The 27,627-nt window shown below is 38.7% G+C and overlaps 1 protein-coding gene across 7 annotated transcripts in view; it reads left to right on the top strand.

Annotated features, from left to right (window-relative positions):
* The window catches only part of Dip2c (disco interacting protein 2 homolog C), a 395,546-nt gene that overhangs the window by 202,988 nt on the left and 164,931 nt on the right, over positions 1-27,627 (top strand). For 5 of the 7 annotated variants that reach the window (XM_076939382.1, XM_034510935.3, XM_034510936.3 and 2 more), the window contains exons 2-4: positions 11,612-11,683; positions 13,116-13,283; positions 27,024-27,134. In XM_076939382.1, coding sequence (XP_076795497.1) covers positions 11,612-11,683; positions 13,116-13,283; positions 27,024-27,134 — 351 coding nt within the window. The remainder of the gene's footprint in view (positions 1-11,611; positions 11,684-13,115; positions 13,284-27,023; positions 27,135-27,627) is intronic. The other 2 variants (XM_076939383.1, XM_034510938.3) reach the window with 1 other exon arrangement.

The following is a 27,627-nucleotide window of genomic DNA, read 5'->3' as shown; positions in this document are numbered from 1 at the left end:
TTATACAAATGACTCAGCAATATTACCACATGTTGAACGCTTTATTAGTACTTTGATTTAGACTTTGACCTGTAATCTTTGTTCTTGCTTTAAAAGAAAGTCTCCGACCTGTTCTGGAGTAAAGTATCTTCCATTTCCCAGTGAGCATGCACAGTTTTGTGTGCTCATTCAAGTATCATTTTAACTAGTGAGTAGGATTAAAATTTGTAGCTGGTTATTGTGGTGCCTTTTTTTTTCTTGTAATGAGGAAATGTGGCTTCAATACATGTTGCTTTAAGTACAACTATGTTCACATATACAGTAGACATTTTAAATTAAGAAGCAACAAATTAGAGGCCAGGTACAGCCATTGTTTGCATTCCTTACCCTGACATTTACAGATGGTATCCACAGTGCTCTGTTCATGTGTACACTTTTACTGTTTGAGTTTCTGGATTGGAATGAACTTTTGTATTTACTAGTGTTAGCCCATTTCTTCCTGTTGTCAAGGAGATGAAGATTTTTGATAAACTCGGCAATCTTCCTGTTTTTCTATGTGATTAGATTGCAATGTAATTTTGTCACAGGAGTTATTAGTGTCATAGCCCATATCTTTGAAGCCCGGAGAAACAAAGCTTGGCCACTAGTTGTTAATAAACCAGTTAGACTAATTTATAGTGAAAAGCAGAAGGGGGCGATTTGTAGAGTTTTATTCAGTATGGTCACATTGGGAAGAAGGACAGTGATTCAGTGATCTTCTAAATTATTCAGGGTTCTGATAAGAGGTGTAGGTATAACTACAGAGAAAGAGGTTTGCATAATTAAACTATTAGTTTTGGTTAAGTTGTAGTCACATCCACTGTTAACTAGTTCCCCATTGCACTTGCAAGGTGGTCTGACACATTTTTTTAGAACTACATGGAGTCTAAAGGAACATGGTATTTAAGAATATTCTCATTCCTACCAGGCACATTAAATACACAGATTGCCAAAGAATTTTTCTGGATAGTGAGCCTGGTGCTGAATGATTTCTGAATGTTCCTGCTGGCTTATCCACTGTCACTTGGGAAGGTATCTGGGTACTTACCAGAGGTTGGCCTAGTATTCAGACCACAGGGATGATAGACACATTCCTTTCTCCAAATGTCATTTTTCTTCTTTAGTGCATGGCTCTCATGTGTAGTGTTATGTTTGTACACTGCTCACTGTGGGCTGGCAGAAAAGTGCCAGGACTGCATCAAGCAACTCTGAGGACCATATTGTCACTGATCCAAGGTCTCGAGTTTCTGAGGCTCTTGGGATTTTAGATGTAGAATGAGCATGCTAATAAATAAGAAGCCTAGAAATCCTAGATAAGCATATTCATTTATATTCATTTATAAAGTATCTTAGTGGTATCTCTGACTCATTTTTGGTAATCAGTATACCTTTTTCCTTGTTTTTCTTCCCCTTACCAAAGAACAGAAGCCAGTTTTTGCTTCTGTGTCTCCTGTACCCCTTCCATCTTATTTTTATTTTATGACTATAGATTTTTTGTTTGCGTTATATCTGTGCACCATGTGCATTCATGGTGCTCCAGAAGGCCAAAAAAGTATCAGATCCTTTAAACTGGAGTTGTAGACATATGAATCCTAGGAATAGAACACAGGTCCTCTGCAACAACATCAAGTGCTCATAACCATTGAGCCGTCTCGCCAGCCCTAATCCACCTCTCTTCAGAGAGAAGTTTTAGAAAAGAGTGAGAAGCTTCAAGGCTTGTGTTGTTTGGATGATTCTGTGTGGAACAAGAGTTGGTCAGGGATGGCTGGTCCAACCTGGATTCCATTCTTTATTTCCCTCTCTGAATGGAAGATTGCTCCTAACACCTCCGTCTTTCTTTTCTTACTCTCCCCACATAAAACATCATCCAGTAAAACCAATTTACTAGTAAGACTTGAGAGCTATAAAATTGAGAAATGGAAGTTCCATTACTCAGAATATACATGGTCTTAAGATTTGTCTTCTCACTAAATAGATTTTTCTCTTAATTTTAATTTTAATTTTATTTTATTAAAATTTGCTTTACTAGGTAAAACATTTTTTCATTATTAATAGATGGGATTATTTATAATATTTCAATGCATGTTTATTATATGTTTAATTCAGTTTAGTTATATCTATCTCCTTAAACATTTCTTTACTGTGATCTTATTCCTTAAAAATACAGATATTGTTATATTTTTAAATTCTTATTGATACATTTTTAATTCAAATATAATTATCACTTCTCTTCTTCCCTTTCTTCCCTCCAATCTCTCCTGTGTTTTGTGTGTGTGTGTGTCTTATACACAAATATATAACTTGCTGCGTCTATTTTTGTCAGGATATCGGGGTTGGTGATTTTGTATTGGATAACCAATTAGAATGTCATCCTTAGGTTAATACTCCCTTTCTCAAAAGTTATTAGTTATATATAGTTTTTTGTCTAGGAATTGGACCCCATGAGATCTTACCCCTTTTGATATGGTCTATCATTGTTAGGTCTTGTTTAGGCAGCCACTTCTAGGAAACAAAGTCTTACAGTAGACTTCTTGGTATTCTGACTCTTAAAATTAAAGTGATCTTTCCCTTTCTTTGACACCTTTTGAAAGTAGAGCACAGCTTGCCTCTTTTAAGTATCTCTTGCAATTGGAGTTTTAGACATTAAATGAGAGAGAAAATGTAACAGGAGACATATGAAAGGTTAACACACAAAGTAGGAAGCCTATACGTGGTCTTGAAACTGACTGGCTAAAGTAAAATGCTCACTACAAGATTTTCTTCTTTCACAATATTCCCTGTTGTGTTGTGTTGTGAAAGTATTCATTGGGGCTGGGCTCCCCATGATCTGTTGATCTCTGTCTGCATTGTGTCCAGTTGTGGTTTTCCATAATGGTCTCCATTTACTGTAAAGAAAAGCTGCTTTGATGAGGGGCGAGAGCTACACTTGTCTCTGGGTATGAGGATAAGTTGTAGAATTTAGTTAGAAATTAGGCTGGGCTAGTTAAGTGGCAGTGGTAGGTTCCCTTTGGGAAAAAAGATTTAGTTAATTTATTTTATGAGTGTTTTGCCTGTATGTATGTCTGTGTGCCAGATATGTTCTTGGTGCCCACAGAGGTCAGAAGGGGATGTGAGACTGGAGTTCCAGATGATTGAGCCATTATGTGAATGCTGAGAACCTGACCAACAAATACTACTAACCACTGAGCCATCTCTCTAGTCCTGTAGATGATTTTAGATTAAAGAGAGTTTATCCAAACCTCTGTAAATATTAAAAAGTGATATTTATAGAGTTTGGAGCAAGTTACTGCAGCCGTTTTTATGAAACAATCACTTAAAAACCTTCTGGACTGACTAGCTAAGTGGCCACTGGATGTCTCATGGACCTTGTTGAAAGCCCCTCTTGTCAGGGCTGGGGCAATGGTAAGGTGGATAAAGAATTGCTTTGTAAACACAACAGCCTGTTTGTAATACTAAGGCTAAGAAGGTAATTAAGAGAATCTCAGAGCAAGCTGCTTAGATAGATTAGCTGAGTCTGAAAACTATAGATATATAAGGTCAAAAACTATTGAGGAAGATGACATTGTCAATCTCTGGCTTCCACATGCATATATAAACAGAAAAACACACTCATATATACACATACAGATCAGAGACACAAACACACACTCATACACATGTACAGATCACACTTGTAATACACACTCATACATGTACAGAATATACATGCAAACACACAAACTCATACACACATGTACAGACAATGCGCGCGCGCACACACACACACACACACACACACACACTAGTTAAAAGAATAAAATGAATGAAAGAGCCCTTCTTGTTCTAATGTCTTCAGGAACTTTAAGCTAAGCATCAGTACTGTTTGGTGTAGCAATAGTGCAAGTTAGTACAAACTCAGCCCACCATTCTGTAACCCCATCAGCCCTAATGGTATTTTGAAATAATGTTATTGGAACTTTTACCCTTAAGATCTTTAGGGATTTGGTGCAGAGTTACTTTCTAGTCATACAGAAGCTTGTCTTCAAGTCTCCCACCCAGTAATGGAACTTGTGCAGACTTGTCCCTATCACTGGCTCTTGCCCTTTTACTGAAAGTGAAGCATAAACTGTCCCTTAAATTCCTCTTATAAGCTGGGCGGTGGTGGCGCACACCTTTAATCCCAGCACTTGGGAGGTAGAGGCAGGCGGATTTTGGAGTTCGAGGCCAGCCTGGTCTACAGAGTGAGTTCCAGGACAGCCAGGACTACACAGAGAAACCCTGTCTCGAAAAACCAAAAAAAAAAAAAAAAAAAAAAAAAAAAAAAAAAAAAAAAAATTCCTCTTATAACTGGAATTTTAGACATACTGAAAAGAAATGCCCCAGGATAATCATAAAGAGTATAAACTTTTAAGTGGTTTTGGTCCTGTTTGGCTAAAGTAAATAAATGCACTCAGTAGCATATTTAAAATATGTTTCCTTTCTGCTTCTGTCATTAGCTGAGTGCTGGGGAGAACCTTCTGATAGTTCATTTACACACATACAGAAGCTCCATGTCCTGTTCATCTGTAGTGCTTGTGAATGTTTTTCCTTCCCTCTCAATATTTGAGTGAGCTTTGGTAATTTTCTCATTTTAACACAGGTGTTAATGTCCTCTATTTCCTTATTTTAATTTGTCTTTATGAAAGGTAATTTTCTGTGTTTCTCATTGGGAATATGTGTTAGTGTGAGAATTCAGTGATAAATAGAACAGTTTGGGTGAAAGTAAAGGGAAGATGTGATAGATTGTGGCTTGATATGACCAGTAACCAAGGAGATAGTAGGGTAGGCTCTTGTGACCCTCTGAAGAAGGGGTCATTGTCACAGCAGTGAGAGGCCTGGGTAGGCCCCATGTTTATATTCCTGTTCTTGAAACAGATTCCTCTGGCTGATAAGTGGAGATGCTTAGAGGAAGCCTACAGATGTTAAATTTGTAAACTAGGCAAACTGTTCACATTTCTATTCTTTAAAGGGCTCTGTCTGTCTGAGAAGGATGTATGGGAAAGCTTGCAGTTGCTAGATCTATAGAGAGGATAGGCTGCTGGACAAGAAGCAGCACCAAAGAAATACAGGACTCTAAGCTTTTTCAGAATTCCTAGTATTCAGGTAGCTTTTCTTTGTCCTTATAACCTGAAGGGGTTGGTCTATCACCATTCTAATTGTGTATATCCCTTTATGCTTAACACTTGCTAGTGTACCTGGCACATATCCTCCTACTTTATTGTAAGCTTGGTCATAAGTTTGAATGTTGTTTGAATATGTCAATTGAACTATTTGTTGAAAAAATGTGTCTATGATGTCTCTGTATATTAGTCTGTGTGTGTATATGTGTGCATGTGTGTACATGAACCAAGGCAAACAGTGGATTGGAGTGCAGTCTCAGGTGTGGGTCCTAGATTTCTGCTTTAAGTCATGTTCTGTCTCATTTACTACTAACTATACACGGCAAATTAAAATTAGCCTCTTGTGAGCTTCTGTGGAGTTCCTGTTTCTGTGTCTTACCTTACCTGGGAATATTGAGATTATAAGTGGTTGATCTTGTAGCTGGGTGTTTGTGACTCTGAGGATGCAAACTCAGATCCTCTTGCTTGCCTGAAAAGTACTTCAAACTTTGAGCCATCTCTGTGGCCCCCATTTTAAGATTTTGCATATTGGTATTTCTAAAATTGATGGGAAGTTGACATGTATCACCTCTGTCTTATTAGTGAGAACAAAGGGACACTAGGTGGTCCACCAAGTAGCCTAGGTTGAGTGTGGGTTGCTTTGGGTGAGAGGATTTCCCAGGCAGGTGAATAGTGCATGCAAAAGTTGTCATCAATGATAGTTTCTTTCTGGAGAAAAGCTTATCATAGAGCTAAGGACTCTCATTTTTACAAGAGGGTTGGAGCCTTTCTGCCCCCAAAGCTGTATAAAGTAGTTGATTAAAGAGAGGAGCCTTAGGAAGCCTTCTGACAACCATAAAATTCCAAACATGGAAATGATGTCTTTGTTATATAAAGCATTCATTCCAGTATTAAATAATAAACTCCCAACACCAAGAATGGAAATGATCACTGTTAAACTCGTCTGTTTACTTAGAACTAATCCCAGCCCTGAAAGTAGCTCAGTTGTACACATTTTATCCTCGAGGACCAAGGGGCTCTCGAAGATTTCATGTCTTGAGCTAGACAGCAATTAAGTTGGTTCTGCACCAGTTTTATGAGGTCATAATTTGCAAACTTGACTTGTGACCACAATGACACTGTCCCTTCCAGTCACTAGAACTTTTGCATTTGCTAGGCCACCTGTTACTTTTCTGACTTGATTTTTTTTTTTTTTTGAAACACTGATCTACAAAATAAGAGAATTCTTCTTGTGGGGAGAGAAAAGAAAAATTATGTCTTTTCTCAGTGTTGTTCAACTTTATGTGTTTTTTTTTGCTTGTATTTTTTTCTGTAAATTTGAAATTAATCGTTTGATTTTTCCCTTATATTTTATAGTGCCAGGCTTGGATATGCTAGGCAAGCACTTTATCACTTAGATTTATTCCCAGCCTTTGCTTCACTTTTTATTTTTGAGATAGGGTCTTTACTGTGTGTAGCCCAGGCTGGCTTTGAACTTGTTCTTCTCCTGATTTGGCTCCCTCAGTTGCTAAAATTCCAAGCCTGCACACCAAGCCCAGCTGAATCTTTATTTAAAAAAATAAACAAAACAACAGAAAGCCATACTGCTTGAATATGAAGTGTTGGAGAACATACAAATAACAAGGAATATTTTTCTTGAAATTGATGTTTCAAGACATCACGTGTCCTGGAACTCACTCCGTATACCAGGCTAGCCTCAAACTCAGATCTGTCTGTCTCTGCCTCCCAAGTGCTGGGATTAAAGGCATGGGCCACCATTGCAAGAGATCACTTTTAATTTATCCTTGCTGAAGTTAAAATTTCTGCACTGACTTCTTTCATATTTTATTTGTAAATAAATTAGCATCTTGGGAATTAAAACAGAAAAGTATGCTATTTGAAATTTTCTGTGGAAAACAATTCTGTAGTTTAGGCTTAATGTGAGGAATCACTTTTTTTTTTTAAGTGATTTATTTATTTTATGTGCATTGGTATTTTGCTTCCATGTATGTCTGTATGAGAGTGTCTGATCTCCTGGAACTGGAATTATACACAGTTGTGAGCTGCCTTGTTGAGCTGGGAATTGAACCCAGGTTCTCTGGAAGATCAGCCAGTGCTCTTAATATCTGAGCCATCTCTCCAGCACAAGGAAGCACTTTTGTGAAGGAGGAAGCCTCTTTAGATACACATTTAGAATCAGTGAAATTCTTTATTATCTAAGAAGCTTTTATTGATGGGGTTGACTTTCAAAATAGCCTTGAATGATACTGCTTTAGTTTGCAAGTTAAAGGAATGTTAGTGAACCTGGTCTAACCGATGGAGTGGTAATAAGAGAGAAAATGAAGCCTTAGCAACGTGAGTTACATATTTGCTACCTTGCTCTTAGAACATCTCTTCCTTGAATTTATGTGGCTTCATCCTGAAGACTATACTTGCAGAGAGCCTTGTGCTTCTTTTAATGACACAAGAGCATTGAGAATGGTTAGATCCTCAACAGAAGCCAGAGAGGTGTCTGGGAAGATATTTGAAAAATCTACTGTCTACTGTCTCTGTCATTTGCCCATCAACCAGTTTCTTTATCCCATCTTTGCTATTTTTATCTGTCATTTATTATTTTTTAATTTACCTATTCTATGGTAAATTAGCTATAATCTGCCTATCATCTACTACAGTTGTATCTGTTTTGTACAGATGATAATATGTAGTTATTCATCTATATTTTTAGTAAAAAAAAAAATAAATAATTGGTTTCAGGAAACTACGAGACACAAAAAGCTCAACTGCAAAGTTTGCTATAAATTTGGAGGGGAAGTTGATCATAATCTGCTGGACTTCTGGCTACCAGATGCTTAAGTAGTTCTGGATTTAGAATATAACAGTGGTATTTTTAGCTTCAATGCTTTGAGGTCACGGATGAGTCTAGTTTCAGTCAGTGCTACGGATAGTGGCACTTGGGGGACACACAAGTTGATCTATTGTATGGCATACTTTAATAACAAAGTCAGTATGGATTTTGCCCTCTGCCCTCTGCCCCATAAAGTCACCAAACAGTTAACATCCCCATGTCTGTGGTAATTGTGCTGCTGCTGCTGCCAGTTCCAGCTCTGTCAGAAATAGACACTGGTGTTTCTTACCATCTCTTACTGTGTGAAAAATTGATTATCTCATAGTACTTGAGTGGAAAAATATTGGGGTCAAGGCTGAGTTCTTTAAGATATGAATTCTTTCACAAAAGCCTAACACTCTGGTTTTCAGGATAAGCCACATGTAAATATGTTGCCCAAATGAAACATGGACAAGTGAATCAGTCCAAGGTTCTATGGAAACTGGATCATCATCATTTATGCTGTGGTCACCTAGAGCCTGCATGCATGTGTCATCCTCCTTGGGTAGGGCTTGGAAGGAATCTAACAGGAAACTGTTTTCAGGGTTGTTCTCCAGAGATGAGAATGGATGCAGACATTTAGAGACCTAGGAAAGAATCTACTAGCACAGTCAGGAATGCCAGTGTCTCTTCTGGGGACATTTTCTACTCCAGTTTTGGCCAGAGCATGTCAATACTAGGTGTGATTATAATGGAAATAAACATTGGTGTTAAGGATATGTTTTTTCCTATATCCAAAGTTTGAGTCAAGAACCATAAATAATATTTGTGTCTTGGTTTCCCTTTCTAAAATTAGTTGTTAGGAATGAAAGAGATAGTTTAAGATATTTGGGACAGAGTATTTCAGAACTTTCTTTTAAGAGCCACCAAATGTATAGATGTGGCTTTGCAAGTAACATAGTGACCTAGATAATGGAACAGGCTGTCAGCCACTGAAGTCTGTTTTAAGTATACAAATGAGAGAGCTTCTTTTGTCTTCTGTGATTGTTTGCTATCCTTGGTGACTACTCTGAATGACAGGTAAATATCATTCTGCATTGTTTTCCTTCATACTCCCAGGTTTTGGAGGTGGTGTAGTCACCTTCAAGTCTTCAGTATCCTGTATGGAGATGCTCAGGTGGTGTGTGTGTGTGTGTGAGAGAGAGTGTGTGTGTGTGTGTGAGAGAGAGAGAGAGAGAGAGAGAGAGAGAGAGAGAGAGAGTGAGAGTGAGAGAGAGAGAGAGAGAGAGAGAGAGAGAGAGAGAGAGAGTGTGTGTGTGTGTGTGTGTGTGTGTGTGTGTGTGTGTGTGTGAGTGAGAGAGTGTGAGTCTAGGAGAGAATTGAGGCCTGGGAGATGGGCTGAATTCTGGACGTAATCAACATGTGGAATGACTCTGGGTCTACCAGGACTTAGAATTTCGATAGTAGGATCGTCAAAGTAGCTCCTCAATCTGGACATGGGCTGTAGCTGGAAAAGTGCAATGTGGCACCTTGTCTGAGATCCAAATGAGGTCCTCTTTACTGGGGCTTTCCACATGTAGCCTTATTTGTTCTTTTATTCCTTCCCATGTTCTTATGGGCATGCCTTTCTCATTTAATTCAGCAGTCTGTGGATTGGGTTTTGTCTTAGCCAGAGACATGACAGATTATGCAGCATTCCGATGAACATGAAAACTAGCTTGCTTTTTAGTTTGTAATGTTTGCTTAAAGAATGGTTACTATTACTAAAAGCTGTTGTTGTTTATTAGTCAAGGCTACCATGTTTCATGTGAAGATCGGCTGTGAAGCAATTGCTTCTACAGTGCTCTTCATAAGTCGTTTTGGGTATTTATCAAGAATCTATGCATATGGGGTAGGGGGCTTGTTTCTGCTTTGCTTTCTAGGGATTGAAGTCTCTGCCTTTTCTATGCAAAAGAATGAGGTGCCTCATTTAGCTACAGTGGGTGCCAGTGCCCAACCCATTCCCTTTTCCTGTCAGAAATGTTGAGGTGTGCTCCTCTGATTACTGGTCCTAGTCTCTTGCTCTCAAGTCACAGAACTAGACACAAGAGATTTTGTTTTGTTTTACAAACCTTTTTATTTTTTTCAAAACCAAACTTTCTTTAAATGTTGTAGTGTTATAGGTATAAGCAACTGTAGAAAGGGGGCAAAAGTTAATTTTACAGCCAGCCTAAAATCCATTACTTCATCCCCCTGTTTTTTTGATCAATTACAAGAATATTCCATAGTATGCCAACATATTTATAGTGGTCATTGTGGTACAGAGGAGCGTTTTGGGGGAATTTTCAAGATTAATGCAACAGCCTCAGTGATATACAGCTGATGGTTGAGGTTGCAAAGTGTAGTCAGATATGCTAGCTTAATCTTCATGGAATATTTATACAGATTCCTTCTTTCATCATGATGATGTAAAATACACTTAGCATAAAACTACTTGTCAATTGATAAGGGAATATGTATTCTGTATTTCTGTTTTATGGCTCACATCTTGATAATGGTCATACATTGTTTTTTAACCTAAACAAAGGTGTCTCAAACAAGCTTTGAGTAGTAGAATCAACCCTCAAACCTTAGGGTCACTTGGCCATAGTCAAGTACATATCATTAGAATAAGCTAATTTACCGACTTGTCCATACACAATGCTAATTATTCTTTGGTTTGTTTGTTTTCATGGAAGCTCAGATCTTTTCTCTTTGAAGAGGTAGGTGAAAATGCAAGACACCCTTAAAAAGTTAGTTTTTAATCAATATCAGTTTTATACTCCCCCCCAATTCAAGGACAATGCCTGTGCTCTCTGTATGCTTGTGTGTGTGTGTGTGTGTGTGTGTGTGTGTGTGTTTTCTTTTAAAAACAAAAAGCAAAATTAGCAATGCATGTTGGAGCTTACAATTAAGAACACTATTACATGTTAACAAATGTTATTTTGCCTGTATCTTTACTGACCTCACCCATAGGGAAAGATCTAACTTCCTTTGGCTTTTGTGTATGAATCTTTGGCTTTAACATTTGAATTTGTATTTAAACAATGAATGTTTTTTAAATCTCTGTGGATCCCCTATTCTTTTGCTTGGTTTTATCTAATGCTTCCTTTGGTCTTAGGCATTTTTTTTTTCAAATATAACCTAGCAGTTTAAAGTCCTTATGACTTATATTCCTGATTAGGGAGGGAAAAAAAAATCTCATTAATGAAAGGAAATGCCTGTTGGTAATGGTGTTGCTAACTTTCTAGCCCAGACAGTTGTGCAATCCATTGTTGATTAAGTTAATGAGAGCTCCTGAAGATTGAGCAGGCTTTCTGTGCCTGCAAATGTGAAAAAATTTGCATAGATCTAATTTTGGACTTTCAGGGTAGAAACACAACCAGAAGGCCAGAGATAAACATGTCTTGAGCAACTGACTTTTTTTTTTTTAATATACCATGAGTACTATAATTTTTCTAGGGTAAAGGAAAATTGACAGTAAATGATATACAGTGGTTCTGTTATGAATCTCTAATTATAAAGCAAATAAAGGATAGCTACAAATGTTATATTTTGTCATACTTCATTAAATGACCAACTTTATCTGTTGAAACTGTTCTGAATGCTTTCTTTTTTTTCTGTTCTCTTTCAGGTGACATTACACAAAAGGGATATGAAAAGAAGAGGTCAAAATTAATTGGAGCCTACCTTCCCCAGCCTCCAAGTACGTGAACCTTGAATAGCATTAGTTGTCTAGTTTAAGAGATAATAGCCACATTTGAAAGAGGCTTTTCTCTCACTCTGGAATCTGCCTGAAGAGTGCACATTTGACACCCACATTCCACAAAACCAACTTCTTTGTATAATTACTCATAGATTTTGTGAAAATTGAAGGCATATACGACTTTTCTATAAACCTACCTAATACAATTTAATAGATATTTCATCTGTAGATAGAGATCAAGAATATATTGATTTCTTTGAAACACTATAATCATAAAAATATGAGCGTTTGTGGTTTAAACGTGATTTTTGATTTGGTGAGTTAATTACTGCTATTGATTATGATGTGAATTAATAGAAGGTTTGAGATAAGTAGAAAATGTTTTGATAGCCTGACTCGGAGAGTATGAGTATAAAGGTTTGGTGTTTTCAGCGGCAGTAAATATGCACCACTGGTACTTGCAGAGTACAAAATCCACTTCCTGCCACTGTTGTTACATTTGTGGCTTTGAATTTCTGCACTTAAGCTGGATTGTACACTGGCATTCCGGTGTGGATTCTTTGTTAGCTCACCTCACACTGAGGGTAACCTTGAGATTTTGCTAGGCTTTAGGAATTGCTCAACTCGAATGTGAGCAATGCCCGTCCTCAAGCTAAAAGGCTAGTAATACACATACGACAGGCAAAAACTGAAACTGCAGTTTCTGGGATGAAAGAAAACCTAAAAAGCTTAAAGTGCATGTGTACACACCCCATTTCTATTCTCCAGGCTATGATACCCCAATATTATAGAATTGACATGGTATTAAAACAAACAAATCTCTGTGGCTACTAAACTTGACATCAAGTGTCTGCTGTGCTTGTAGTTCTGCGAGTTTGGTTTTTGCTTGTGTCTTTTTATGTGATGTTTTAAGGAAGTTGATGTAAAAGTGGTCCTGTGTGTGTTAGGGATTGATGTCCTGTGGTCTGGCTTGTCAAGGCAAGAAGCATGATTTTATTTGGAAGAAGGAAAAGTAAACAGGTTGGTAAAAGGCTTAAGGGAAAGTGTTGGGGGTAAGGTATTTCTTTGCCATTGCCTCCCCTTGCTGTGATTGTCATAAAGGCCTGGTCACTCGATGTTGTCTATTGGTGTCTGCCCTGTCGGATAAGGAAGGCTGTTTGGTCAATTGGGATCTTTGCTGATGCTGTTGGATGTTGATTTGTTTGCCATACCAAACCCAAGTGAAGCCAGGGCATTTACTGGCTTACCTGGGATATTTTTGATGCCTTCACTGGTCTGGGACTGGCTCGGGGCAGAGGGTATCTGCACCTATTGGAGCCCTTGGTGGTCTATGTGCTGTTTCTGCATGGGGTCGGCAGCTCTGCTCAGCGCTGTAACAAATTTAAAAAAAACTAAAGTCTGAATTAATTAGTTTTTTTTCAACTTGTTACAGCAGCGAATGGAGCTGCCGTGGTTCGGTGTAGACTGCAGCCCGGTGAAGGCGTGCCGAGGAGACCTTTCCGCTCTGCCCACATCGGGGTGTGCGACATCCGAGAAGCTGCGGCCCGGGAGCGGGCAGCCAGTGCAGCGGGGAACCGGCCTCTGTTTTACTTTCGTTTCGGTGAGCCCTGTATTCCCTGAGAGAGATCAGCCCCTGGGCAAAGGACACTTTTGGAAGTCTTTTCCCCCAAGTATAAGGCTGGCACTGAAGGAGATAGAGGTTAGGTTCCCAAAAAGAATACCTACGTTGGTCCTTAAGCTCAGATTTTGCGTGCATGAATGGTGACTATCCCAGAATCAGGGCCCTTTCTACATTTCCTGTTAAATTCCAGTGTTCTGTCTGTGTAATTCTTGGTCATCTTGATTCTTCCAGTATGAAAATATTAAAAAGGGATCCATGTCCAAGGATAAGGTTTCGCCCCCCCCCCCCCAATGTTGTTGCACTGTTGTCTTAAAGACAGATTTCCTAGGCAGAGAATGAGTAATTGTATCTTGATACCTGAGATGTGATAAAGGGAAAGGACATTGAGACCTGCATGCTTTTTTACTTCTAGCATCAAGGATCAAGATGTTAGATTTCTTAAACAGACCAAAGTGGTCTTTAAGTAGATGGTTTCAAGGTCAGGGTCCCTCTGAAAGGTCAGACTTACTTTGGACTGTGTTTTTGCACTTAAGAGATTCTAGAAGGAGAAGATGACTTAATGTACTTTTAGGAGAATAAGTACATTTAAAACAGGAGCATAAGTATTTGTAAACCAGATTTATAGGAATATAATCTGGGTTTTACCTCTGATAGAATGCATTGTTTTAAAATAATGTGTTGTGGCTTATGGCTCAGTGCTAGAGCTCTTGCCAAGTTTATGAGAGGTCCTGGTTTGATCACTAGCATGGCAAACAAATCACATAAAAATATTGAAATGAACTAAAATATTTAGAAGTGGACATTTCAACTATCTTCCCAGCTTTGCCTATGGTTGTCCTCCTAGTGAACTCGTCGACAGTTACCATGATCTTGTGGAAATGGACAGAGAATTAAAGAGTATATGACAGAGTTGAATGCTAGTTATAGATTGTGTTTTAGAATTTCTGATGGAAATGTGATAAAAACTTGAATGCAGAAATGTGTTTTAAGTTGTGTTGTCTGCTTTGTCCTCCTGCCTTTCTACAAACATGAGCACCATCCAGTCCTGTGATGTGAAAAAAGGTGTCATGTTAGGATGGAGATTTGTTCCTGTGTTACTGTGAAGAAACCCAAGCCAAAGCAACTCTTAAAAAAGAAAGTATTTAATTAGGGGCTTGCTTATAGTTTTAGAGAGTTATGATCACTATGACAGGGAGCAGACAGGCATGATACTTGAACACTAGCTGATAGCTTTGCATCCTGAGCTGCAGGCAGAGAAGGGGGTAGAAATTGGGCAAGGAAGAGCCTGGCATGAGATTTAGAAACCTTAAAGCCCCACTCCTTGTGACACACCTCCTCCAACAAGGTCACACTTCCTAATCCTTCCTAAAACAGTGCATGTTCTGGCTTATACCTCTGTTGACTGCACATTCAAATATATGAGAGTGTGGGAACTATTCTTATTCAAGCTACCACATTTCCTAGAAAAAGCATTTTATAGATAACCTCCTTCTGAAAAGTTGCTGCTACATGAACTCTCATTCATTATCAGGACTTGGGAAGACAGTGAGGAAAGCAGGTGTTTCTAAAATATCCATGAAGATGATCTTTCCAATTCCTTTTTAAAAGATATATTTATTTATTATATATACAGTGTTCTGTCTACATGTATGCCTGCATACCTGAAGAGAGCACCAGATCTCATTATAGATGGTATGAGCCACCATGTGATTGCTAGGAATTGAACTCAGGACCTCTGGAAGAGCAAGCAGCACTTTTAACCTTTGAGCTATCTTTCCAGCCCAGGGAACTATTTTTTGACCAACCCTTCTGGAAGTCTTTCTCTTCTACCTTTGTGCTAGCATTTACTGTAGGGAGCTTGTAGTTGAACAAACCTTTTTATTTACCAGGTAAAATGTTAAGATTTCCATAGGAAGTATTCCAAAAATATTTCTGAGATGTTTGGGGCATATGGTTATGAATTAGAGTGCCATAAGGTAAAGTTAGGATCCTGGATGTACTGTTGCCAGGCTGTGGCTCCTTCCTGATGAGAATACTCAGGATACAATGTCTTCTACAGGATTTTCACTGCTACTCAAGGGGTCAGCACTGTGTGGTAGTGATATCTGGAGAAGATAGTTTCTCTTGGTGAGCACAATGCTGAGTGCCCACCTCAATTCAGATAGGATACAGTGTATTAGAAGCTAAAAAGACAGATGAGAATTACAAAGAAGAAGTAATAGGTTGAAGAATATTTTAGAAGAGTGCTACTTAAGGGAAGTTGTTTGACACTTCTAGTTTTTAGTAAGAAAATGCCTGTTTCAAAATAGTCCTTTGTTAACCTTTAAACCAGATCAAATTGACAAAAGTAGAAAATAAAGCCAGTTACTTAACAATATTCTTCGAAGACTCTTCATAACACAGTGTAGCGTGTATGGAGAGTCTTTGCTACTTTTAGAAGACTTACTTGGTAACAAAAAGTAGCAAAATTTCACTGTGACTGTAAATAATAAAATTTTCATCATCTAAATACCCGTATCCTTTCTTATAATATGCATATTGGCTAGGTGTTATTTATTACGTGGCAGTCATGAAATGTTTCTTGGCATGGAGATGCTTCTGCAAATTCAGTATTCTGAGCTTATTTGGCTGTATTTATCTTTAGCAGCCAAATTCATGCCCAGCTACAAGGCTATGATTGAGACATATGTGAATGAGACTAACAAAAGACAGTTGGCAAGTTTCTTGTATTTTCTGAAGCTCTCTAGGGTTCACATGGGCACAGTGTCTGTTCTTAATGAGAATTTATGTGCCCTGCTTGTTAACTACTGCAGACCATAGATGATCCCATATGGAGAGTGAGTTGAACAGTCCTGTCCAGTTATTGTACTTCCTACTGCCCTGGGCTGGCTTTGGCGTCCCCAGATGGCCATGCTGTTTTCCATTTTAGGAATCCTGGTAATGTCCATTTTGCCTGTACTAAGCTTTTTTAAATATTCAGTTCAAATGCCACTTGTTGAAGGATTTCTCACCTGGTCCTTCTAGTTAAGGCGACCCTCACTCCTAGTCTTACTGTGATCTATTTGTGAAATATTTCAAAGCAGTTGTAGGTTGGTTTTCTGCTTCTCACCACACAATAGTAAGATATGATTAACTGAGGACCTCTCATATGCACACAGTGAGCACAACCCATATGCAGGCAAGTACACACTCAGTTCCAGAATTTGACCATGTCAGGAAGAGGTAGAATAAGGTGTTAGCAATCAGGCATCTCCACGGCCAGCCCTGAGGGACCTTTTGACAATGGTACCATCATGTACCTTCACAGTAAGCCCAAAAGGACAACAATACACATCATCACTAGCTGCCCAGAGAGAACACATTCCTACTGTTGCCTCTGTTGCCTGTCTTGTGCATGTTTTATGCCCTGATACATTTCCCTTCTTTCCTTCCTCCTCCCAGAGGGAGCCTCTGTGTCCCCTTATTCTCTCTCTTTAATAAACCTCCTGTGTGAGACCTGTTGACAGTGTGAATTCACCACTTAGTCCCTTCACAAGGCAGTGGGTGGTTTCTCCTGGACCTGTGTTCTCTCATCCCACTTCTGTGCCCACTGAACTCCCATCATACCAGTGGAGAACAGCAAGACTGTCCACTACTACTGCCTTGCTACTAGAGCATAAAGAGGGTATTCCCAACAACTGCTGTAGCCAATGTTTAGTGCCAAAACATTCAGTACCTAGGTGTGTATAGTGTTTTTGCATAAGCCTTCTGCACCAGTGGTGACAGTTCTGATTTTATTTCTGATTTGGATGAATCTAAATACCAATTGGCCACATTAGTGCTAATCAGTGACAGAAGTGGCAGAGGATTATATGATCTTGGACTCTAGCATATTCTAGTCAGCTGATTTCTATTTATTTTTTACAATTCAGTCTGCAAACCCCAGTATCTGATGTTGTCACTGAAGATAACTGCTCTGATGTGAATATCTTTACAAGAATTGACTCACCTTGTTTTGTGTGGCTGATATGGAGATGGATTTATCTGAAATCCAGCTGAAGATGCTTTGCTAGATTGTGATGGGAAAAGTTGTCTGTGATTGGTAGAGTTGTCAAGTTGGTGAATTTTGTTCCCAGGATACCTGGAAAATGAAAAGTTTGGTCTTTGAGGATAGAAAGGCAAGTCAGTTGACACTTGAGGTTTTTTCTCTAGAAAACAAAGCTAGCTGACTCCTTTTCTGAGCCTGTTACTATTAGGTTCAGTGTCTGTGTGAAGGCTGCTGAGCTTCCTCAGTGGCAAGTGAAGAGTTTTGTTCTGCTTCCTTCTGCTCCAAGAATTTCACCTCATAACTAAAATTCAACCGGTCTGTGGACAGTGACACTCTTCAGTGGCACATGTGACTTCCTTCAATACTGACTGAAGGGCACACAGGACTGTACAGACAGGTTAGGAGGAGGCATATGTTGTGCCATGAGTATGTGGACGGTGACTGGGAGATGCAAGGCTACCTCTCTGAAAAGTGGGACAGAGAAACTCAAAGCTGGGATTTCTGGTCTGAGACTTAGCAGGCATCCTTTCCAGCTTGAATGGTGAGAGGAAAGGATATTTTATCAATAAAGGGAAAGTCTCTGTGTTCTAAGTGAACTTTGTTGTTGGTGACTCATGCACAGGTTACTGCTCTGTTGTCTAGGATGTATATTTTATCTCATGATTGGCTAAATTTCCTGTTATTTTTAATGACATTTAATGAATTATGTTTATTGTTAGAAAGTCAGTAGTAAAAAGGGAGCATCACTAAACCCAAAATTATTGAGTTGAATTTAGCCACGTAAAGGTAATGATGGTGCCAGTTATGAGTGGATCATGGTCTATTGTGTGTGTGTGTGTGTGTGTGTGTGTGTATGTAAAAAATCTGAGACATAAGAGAGCATGCAACAACTTGAAGTTCTAGGCCTGATAGTAGACTTGTATCTTATCCAGTATTGTAGAACAAAATCAAATAGGGACAGGGGACATTGTTGAGGACTAGGTTGCTTGCCTTGCAGGCTGAGGCACTGGGTTAAATTCTAAGCACTACAAACAAACAAGTGTAGCAGGATAGCAATTTAATGCAAATGTCAAATTGTCACAGACTTTATATCATTATAATTTACCAGTTCATTAGTTCCCCTGTCAATATACTATAATAGGAAGATAATTACAAAAGAAATGTATGATGTTGTGCAGTAGCTATGTTCTTAAAAGATGAGATGGAAATAACAGTGAAAGTAACATAAGAATTAGGTTTGTATGTTAGGGTAGATACTAAGGTGCTCAGAATGAAGTTTCAATTTTTTTGGTTTGTGGTGTCCTTATCTGTTTCAGTGCAAAGCAAATGTAAAAAATGTCTTATCTAACCATACAAGTACTTTTTACTTTCTAGATAATTTCTTAATTACAGTAACAGCAAAAATTAGGGGCTGCTGTATGAGACAGAGACTGCTGCAATGCTAGAAGACAGTGGGACTTGATTGAGAAGCAGTTTTGGACAGTCTGGAGATAAAAAAAGTCTCTAGGTAGAAATCCTTCTCCCTGTGCCTGAATATCTTTTCTTAACTCTGTCCTGACATATTGGTTCTAACTTATCGAGCCTCAAGTTAGACAGAAAGATAAGTGGCCCACTTGTGCCTTATTCTTTGGGTTAACATGGTGATTGGTAGAGGTATCTAGTGTCTATCTGAAAGACATGAAAAATACTGCAGTGTTTATTCATATGAAACGGTTGGATTGGTTAGGTACAACAACTATAATGGGACTTTTTTTTCAATTCTTGGAGAATATTACCGTAGGAAAATTGTTTTTTTTTTTTTTTGTTTTTTTTTTTTTGTCTGCAACTTATATTTTTGTTTTGGTTTTTTTTTGTTTTAAAATATTTTTATTGGATATTTTATTTACATTTCAGATGCCATCCCCTTTCTCCATTTCCCCTCCCTAGAAAACCCCTATCCCATCCCCCCTTCTCCTTTTTGCTTTTATACAATTTTTTAAATGTTAATCAGAGGCTTTATAAGTTTGGTAATGCTCAATTACAAGATGCCCATACAATCAGAAGTGTAACCCAATCCCAACCTAGATATATCAACTATCTTTGACTGGCAGAGACATGTCCCCCCCTCCCCTTGTCACCTAGCTCCTCCTCTCCTTACTCCTCATCTTCCTCTCCTTACTCCTCCCACCTTAGCTCCTCCTACATATCACCCTTCCTGTTAAAATAAAACTTTTCTCTACCAATGAAAACCTTAAATTTGAAATCAAAGTAAATATTGTGCCATTTAAGAAATTATAACTTCATCTTAATAACAATTATACTTATTTCTACCAATAGGTTATAGCTATGCAATAAATCTTAGCTAATCCTCCCTGTTCCAACAAAACCACTACTTTCCCCTAGAAAGACAGCCCAATATTAACTACCTCAGTCCCCAAGCCCAGGGAATAGGGGTGCCGACTCTTCATTAACTTCTTCAAGCTGATTATGGGTGTTGAGAAATTAGAAGAGGGGCAGGGAGAAGAGTAAATTGATAAGCCTCTGATGCTGTATCTTCATTGCATCCAGCTGGAATTTTAGGACATTAGAGGTTCGAGCAGGTCTGCTCAGCTTGCTTGATGAGTAGATACACCAAGGCTGTATATTGTTCAATATACAATTCTCAAAACAAATTTTAGTATCAAGAAAATTTTTTGTTTGTATTCTTGAATGTAGTCTTTTGGCGGCCTGCCTCTGTCATGTCTAATCCATATAATTCTGGGTTGCTATGAGGGTGTGCTCCCACCATCCTCCTATTCCTGCCTCCCTGCTCTCTAAATTCCCCAACACTAGGGAATCCAAACTTTCAAGCACCAAGGCCATCCACTTCCACTGATGCCTAACCCCTTACCCCTTACCCCTTACCCCCTACTCCAATTACTGTGAGGATGTGCTCCCACCATCCTCCTATTCCTGCCTCCCTGCTCTCTAAATTCCCCAACACTAGGGAATCCAAACTTTCAAGCACCAAGGCCATCCACTTCCACTGATGCCTAACCCCTTACCCCTTACCCCTTACCCCCTACTCCAATTACTGTGAGGATGTGCTCCCACCATCCTCCTATTCCTGCCTCCCTGCTCTCTAAATTCCCCAACACTAGGGAATCCAAACTTTCAAGCACCAAGGCCATCCACTTCCACTGATGCCTAACCCCTTACCCCTTACCCCTTACCCCCTACTCCAATTACTGTGAGGATGTGCTCCCACCATCCTCCTATTCCTGCCTCCCTGCTCTCTAAATTCCCCAACACTAGGAAATCCAAATTTTCAGGCACCAAGGCCATCCACTTTCACTGATGCCTGGCAAGACCACCCTCAACTACCTATATAGGTGGAGCCATGAGTCCCTCCCTTTGTGTTCTCGGGCTGGAGATTTTAGAATGGCTACTCCAGCTTGTTTCTTAGGACCATTTGCTTGAAAATTGTTTTCCAGCCTTTTACTCTAAGGTAAAGTCTGTCTTTGTCACTGAGGTGAGTTTCCTGTATACAGCAAAATGCTGGGTCCTGTTTATGTATCCAGTCCATTAACCTATGTCTTTTAATTGAGGAATTGAGTCCATTAATGTTAAGAGATATTAAGGAACAGTGGTTGTTGCTTCCTGTTATTTTTGTTATTAGAAGTGGAATTATCTTTGTGTGGCTATCTTCTTTTGGATTTGTTGGAAGAGGGTTACTTTCTTGCTCTTTCTAGGGTATAATTTCCCCCGTTGGAGCTTTCCTGCTATTAGCCTTTGTAATGCTGGGTTTGTTGAAAGATACTGTGTAAATTTGGTTTTGTCGTGGAATATCTTGGTTTCTCCATCTATTGTAATTGAGAATTTTGCTGGGTATAGTAGCCTGGGCTGGCATTTGTGTTCTCTTAGGGTCTGTATGACATCTGTCCAGCATCTTCTAGCTTTTATAGCATCTGGTGAGAAGTCTGGTGTAATTCTGATAGATCTGCCTTTATATGTTACTATGTTTCTCCCTTACTGCATTTAATATTCTTTCTTTGTTTTTGTTCACTTGGTGTTTTGATTATTATGTGACAGGAGGTATTTCTTTTTTGTTCTAGTCTATTTGGGGTCCTGTAGGCTTCTTGTATATTTAAGGACATCTCTTTCTTTAGGTTACGGAAGTTTTCCTCTATAATTTTGTTGAAGATATTTATTGGCCCTTTAAGTTGGGAATCTTCACTCTCATCTATACCTATTGTCCTTAGGTTTGGTCTTCTCATTGTGTCCTGGATTTCCTGGATGTTTTGTGTTAATAACTTTTTGCATTTTGCATTTTCTTTGACTATAATGGGACTTTTTATTGGGGAATTCTTTCATAACAAGCCAAGTTGACAAGTAATTAATGATCTCGCCTTATCTCACTTTTGTCTTCATATTTCCAAATCTGGTGGGTAGGTGAAACATTTAAAGAGGCAAAATTAGTGAGGCAGGGCAAAATTTGGCAAAAATCACAATTTCTGTTTGACTTAGAAGATTGAACTGGAGAGGAAGGTGGGCTGCAGTTGGAAGTGTCTTTTGTTCAATAGTAGAGTTTGGGGCTTCCTTTTGTGGTCACTAGAGCCAGAGACTAGGGAATACAGAATACTTTGTGCTTAGAAGAGAGGTGTCTGTGAGCAATGGTATAGGTCCCTAGCACAAATGCAAAGGCAATTCTGAATAAGGAGAAAATTTAACTACAAGAGTGGCACAGTGTTTAAGTTCCATTTGTGTCTATATTACCTCATCAACAAAATGGCAGAAGTAATAACTCATCTCCTGGTTTGAATAAAGTTCTTACACCAGTGCTTTACAGTGTTACCTGTTGTTAGTGTTTTCAAATACAGATGGAAAGGCCAGACCTTGGAAAGATTAAGGAACTTGTCCAAGATCACAGGTACCAGGGCATATGGACCTGGAACATGAAGGTTCTTGTTCTTTTATTCAACGATGAAATAAAAACCCACAAAGCCTGTAGAGTAGTGAGGAAATTATTCAAAAGGAAAGGGATCATACACATAAAAAAGAAACAGTGTGAGTAAAGAACTGTTCAAGAGCCTTTTTGTTTGGCCCCTTTTAGGGAGTTTTAGGAAAGGAAGAGTTTGGTTATTAGGAGTGTAATGGATGGTTTTCTGTTTTAATCAACAAAATGGATTATATAAGTCTTTACTTATTGTGCATTTGTCCGCTCTCATAATGCATCTGATGTGGGGCAGGGACAGGCTGACAGACACATATGAACAAACAGGGTCTAACCATGTACTCCTAGTTGGCCTGGAATTTATTATGTGTAGGTGAGGCTTGTCTTGAAGTCAGAGAAATTCACTTACCTCTGCCTTCTGGGTGCAGGGATTAAAGTATTTCTCCACAATGTCTGACAACATCTAATTTAAATTTTATTCACATCCAGTTATGTATAGGCATATAATATTGTAAACAGAGGGTTCTCTCCAAAAATTAACTCTAAAGATATGGTTTGCCTTACTATTAGGTACACAAAAACACTTGAGGGGACAGATCAGACCCCTATCTTCTCTACCAAATGTACTGGCAATACATTTGAATAGAACATGTCCAAGTTTTATGGTGATTAAAAAGAGAAATTTATCTCATTGTTCAGAGAGTTGTGCAAACACAGCTCAATAAAGATGGGGGTCCTAAGTTGCTACTTATATTATTAAGAGGATATGTGCACTTAGACCATGAAAGTGAGGAACCTAGGTTGCAAGTATTGAAACAGTGGTTTGTTAAGCATCGAGGCGAAGTGGGATGAAAGGCTGCTAAACTGTTACCTAGGCTTATCTGCCTCACCTGTGTGGTTCTGCCTCTTTATACTCATGGGTCCTTGAGCTGACTTGGCACATGGCTTGTATGTAGTGCCTAATAAATATTGTGGGAGAAGGGATTCAGTGTTGAGGCTTACTTCTTTGTGGATGAGACTCAATGGTTTCATGCTTCTGATTGTTCAGTGTTGGGGACTATCACTCTTTATGTCTCATGACGTCTTCTTTCCCAGTGCCCATTTTAGCCTCCTAACTCTCAATATACTTCCTGTTATAAAAATACTGGTCTCTGTGTGGCTTTTTGAGAACAGGTCTTCATTCATGGTTCCCTAAACTAAACGTTTAGTGAATGTTTTTCCCAGTGGTGAACACTGAACTGCTTTGCTAATTATTGTACTTTTATTGCTGAAAACATCTGCTTCAGCAGCAATGTTTGGTCAGTTGCCTTGTGCTGGAGAAAGAGAATGAGTGTGCAAGTGACCTTATGGTGACAGGTTCAGTTCTGTAGAGTTAAATATTCAGGTGTTGATTTTTTTTTTTTTTTTTTTTTTTTTTTTTTTTTTGCTTGTTTGAATACACCAGTTTGAATCTTGGTTGGGACAAAGTTATATAAAATATAATGAATCAAACATTGACCCAAATACTATTTTAAAGTATGTTTTCTTACTGGCATCCTGTTGTAGTTCTTCTGCCTAGCTGTATCAGTTTCTCTTCTAAAACATGTGTAGTAAACTGCATTTTCAGTCTGTAAAAGCAAGCATGCAAAGTTATCTCATTGACAGTATTCATAGAAGGTTCATCAGTAAACTAGGCAATAGTCTGGACTCTTATACTAATGGATCCAAAGAAGAGGTAAAGGGTGAAAGTAGTTCTGAAGAGGCTTATATTCATGAGCTGGACAGGAAAGTCTCATTCACAGTACTGAGATTAACAGTTGGTAAACTTGGCAACTTGGAAGTGTGTTTACCTCTGCTGCTCCTTGTGCTGTTCCAAAATGCCAGGCAATGTGTAACAAGAACATGAGAAACAATAACAAGTGCTGAAATGTGAAGGAGAGGCGATGTGAGAATCAGTACTCTTGGATGCTATCTGGACATTATGGGTATCCCTCAGCAAGGACCTGAAAGAAACAACCTATGGAAACGGTGGCCACCTCTGCCCAGTCCTCATGGACATGTATACTCTCCGAGGAATTAAAACTAACAAAACGCTCCAGGTTTGGGCATAGCAGGCAAGTCTTGCAGTTAAGGCACTGTGTCAGAGCACGTACAGTGTCCTGAAAACAACCTCAGCCACAGAGCCATTTCCCCAAGGCATAGGACGCTCGAGATCTCTTCCAGGGACAATAAACCCAAATAAAAGATCTAACTGAAAGAGATCTGTTAGTGTTCTGTCACAAGAAGAGAACTGATTTTCAGTTTCTTAAGGGAAAATAAAGAGGAAATTATGAAAGTTGTCACAGGAGATTGAGTGTAAAGATTATTGCATTATCTGAAGTGTAGCTCTTCACAGTTGATGTCTTCTGGCAGGGATAAAGGAGGGGAAGTACTCGGTTCTATTTAAGGGCAGGCCACTGAGAATTTGACTGTGTGCCAGTGGGTATATAAATAACACAAATCGGACTTTATTTTTCTATGTTTTGTTTTTAGTATGGAATAGAGTTTATTTAGGGCATGGGGAGGGGAATTGAGAGGATTGAAAGAGTATTAGAGAGAAAGACAGACAGAGAGAGAGAGAGAGAGAGAGAGAGAGAGAGAGAGAGAGAGAGAAAGGAAGTAGAGGAGTAGAGGCCAGCCATGAACACATGGAGAGAGGGTGGAGGGGACTGGGGAGAGAAGGGACAGAGGGAGAAGAGGGTAAGAGCAAGAGAGCAAAAATAAACATTTTTGATGAGTATTCATATAATGAAAATTTAAAATCCTATTATAACCCGATTCTCTTTTCATTTGAGATCTAGAACTCATGTGCTCTGCCTCTGGTTTAGATCAGTCATGAAGCTTATCCCAGTACAGCTCAGGAAGGAACTATGCCATATGTTAACTTTAAAGTAAATGCTATTGAATAATAAAAAATTAGATATAACATGTATAATAATTTTTCTAAGTAATAGGTAAGATAAATTTAGTTAAAGACATTTAGATTATAATGAAAAGGATATTTTCTCTATGAAAGAAAATGTATCTAAGATGTGGAAATGAAATGTAACAGATGCGGCAAAAGTAGCTATATCTGGATTATGCATTAATTTTAATATTTATTTATGTTTTACTTTTATTTTTACTTTTTTGGGGGTGGGGGAGGTCACAAAGGTGGAAGGAACAGAACAGAAGGGTGAGAGGATGGAGAAGTGAGTGTGATTGGGGTGCATGATGTGAAATTTCCAGAGAATCAATAAAAGTGTTATTTTTTTATACACTTTTGGGAAAAATGAAAATGAAAGACAAGAAAGAAGTAAATATATTGTTTACCTAGAATTTCTAGAATATTCAGGACCTACACCAGTTACACTAGAAAGACATGGAAGGATACAAAGAACCAGTGACCTAAAATAATACCAAAGCAAAGCAAGTCCAGGAAGAAATGGATCTTAAATAGATAGCCTCGCAGGTCTCATGGTCCAGGCCAGAGGAGGAAGGGTCTCCAAGCACACCTTGGTGAGAAACTAACAGAATGACATGAAAAACTATTACTAGGTTGTGAGTTTTTTGACCAGGTTAAGAAAAAAGTATGGGAAGGGTTTGTTTTTATTTTGTTTTCCAGTTGGAATGTTTTAAAAGTATCAGCAGATAGGTACATTGAAAGCATGACACAATGAAGAGAAAGGTATAAATGTTAAACCCAGAATTATTAAAAGGCAAATAAGCTGGGACTCTGTTAGTCACATTTGGATGAGTTTGTTGTTTCATCATCTCAACACAATCCTGATCATGGAAGAGGTAGAAACTGTGGTGGGTGGAGACGCCTACTGCTGAAAGAGTCAGGGCTGAACGTCTCCAGCGTAGATGTCAGCGTGGTGCAGAGCTCCTTGGCTTCATAAGGTTGACATATCACAAGGAATACTGAGACAGGCTCATGTGAGAACCAGTTGTTTGTTGCTGAAATATAGGCACTAACTTTTGGTGGGGTAGCTCATGTTTTATGTTTGTTTTCTTCTAGTTATCAGTGGTCTTTTCTAAAGAAACATTGTCATTAGTACTCAGTGGGAGCAAGCTCTTTATGTCTGAACTGTAAAGATAAACTCTTTCCTGTACTACTAAGTCTCATCTGCATTGTGTTCTTTGGTGCTGTTACATCAGTCTAATTGGTAGTTTGATTGGCAGATACAAGGGTCAGCTTTTGTCTTTGAATTTGACTAAGATAACATTTTTGATAATTCATAAAAGCTGCTTTCAAGTACAACTTGTTCATCTATTTAGCATTAAATGGAGCAAGATTTTGGTGAATTAGTAATTAGGAATGACAAAACCTGAAAGTTGATGTTACATATGGATAACTTCCCAGTTATCAAATTTATAAAGTTTATTTTAAAGTTGATGTCAGTGATACTTATAATTTTAAATTTTCTCAGGTCTTTTATTGTCTTTCTGTTTACTCTTAATAATAATAATAATAATAATCCTGATCCTATGTCTCGGGCTTCATGCTTCTTCTATGCTTTGGTGGCCACTATGACAAGAAAACACACTTGCCTATATCCTGCCCATAATTGGAAGAACTTCTCTGGGGCTCAGCCTTGCATATGTCTTACTGTCCTGTTGATCAGCCAGGAGTGACCCCTCTCCCTCTCAGACTTATCACTACCAGCTGGTCTGATAGTTGATAAGAATGTAATGAGTAAATATTTATTGTAACTAAGTTCCCTTAGCTTAGCTACTGAGAACAGCCTCACGCTCACCCTACTGTTTTACCTTATTCTAGGAGTGGACCAAGCTCTGCCTCAAGAGCGACGGGCACCTGTCACTCCTTCCTCAGCTTCTCGATATCACCGCCGAAGATCCTCAGGGTCTCGAGATGAGCGTTATCGGTCAGGTAAGGAACTGTATGGAGGCTCTAGACTCACTGTACTTGGATTTGTCACCATGCATGAATTGGGTCCTCCTTTTATTGGCTATGAAGCACAAGCTTAGTACACTTAGACTTTGCATAGGTGAAGCTCTAGCTTATGTACCAAGTGTACTATAGGATACTACAGTACATAGCAGCTCTTTTATGTTTGGTAATATAATAATTGTTACTTCCTTAAATATTTGTTACCTGTAAACAGATAACTAGGCACCATAACAGTGAGTTTGTACACATGTCGTAGGATTTTATTACTGTAATGAGATACCATGACCACAGCAACTCTTTTAAAGGTAAACATTTAATTTGGGCTGGCTTACAGTTCAGAGGTTTAGTCCATCATCCTTGGTGGGAAGCATGGCAATATACAGGTAGACATGGTGCTGGAGGAGCTGAGAATTCTACATCAGGATTGGCAGGTGGCAGGATGAGAAATGAACTGCTAGGTCTGGCTTGAGCT

The sequence above is a fragment of the Arvicanthis niloticus genome, chromosome 8 (assembly GCF_011762505.2).
Source record: "Arvicanthis niloticus isolate mArvNil1 chromosome 8, mArvNil1.pat.X, whole genome shotgun sequence".
NCBI classification, from domain to species: Eukaryota; Metazoa; Chordata; class Mammalia; order Rodentia; family Muridae; genus Arvicanthis; species Arvicanthis niloticus.
The sequence above is the reverse complement of the archived record's forward strand: the minus strand, read 5'-3'. Positions and strand labels throughout refer to the sequence as shown.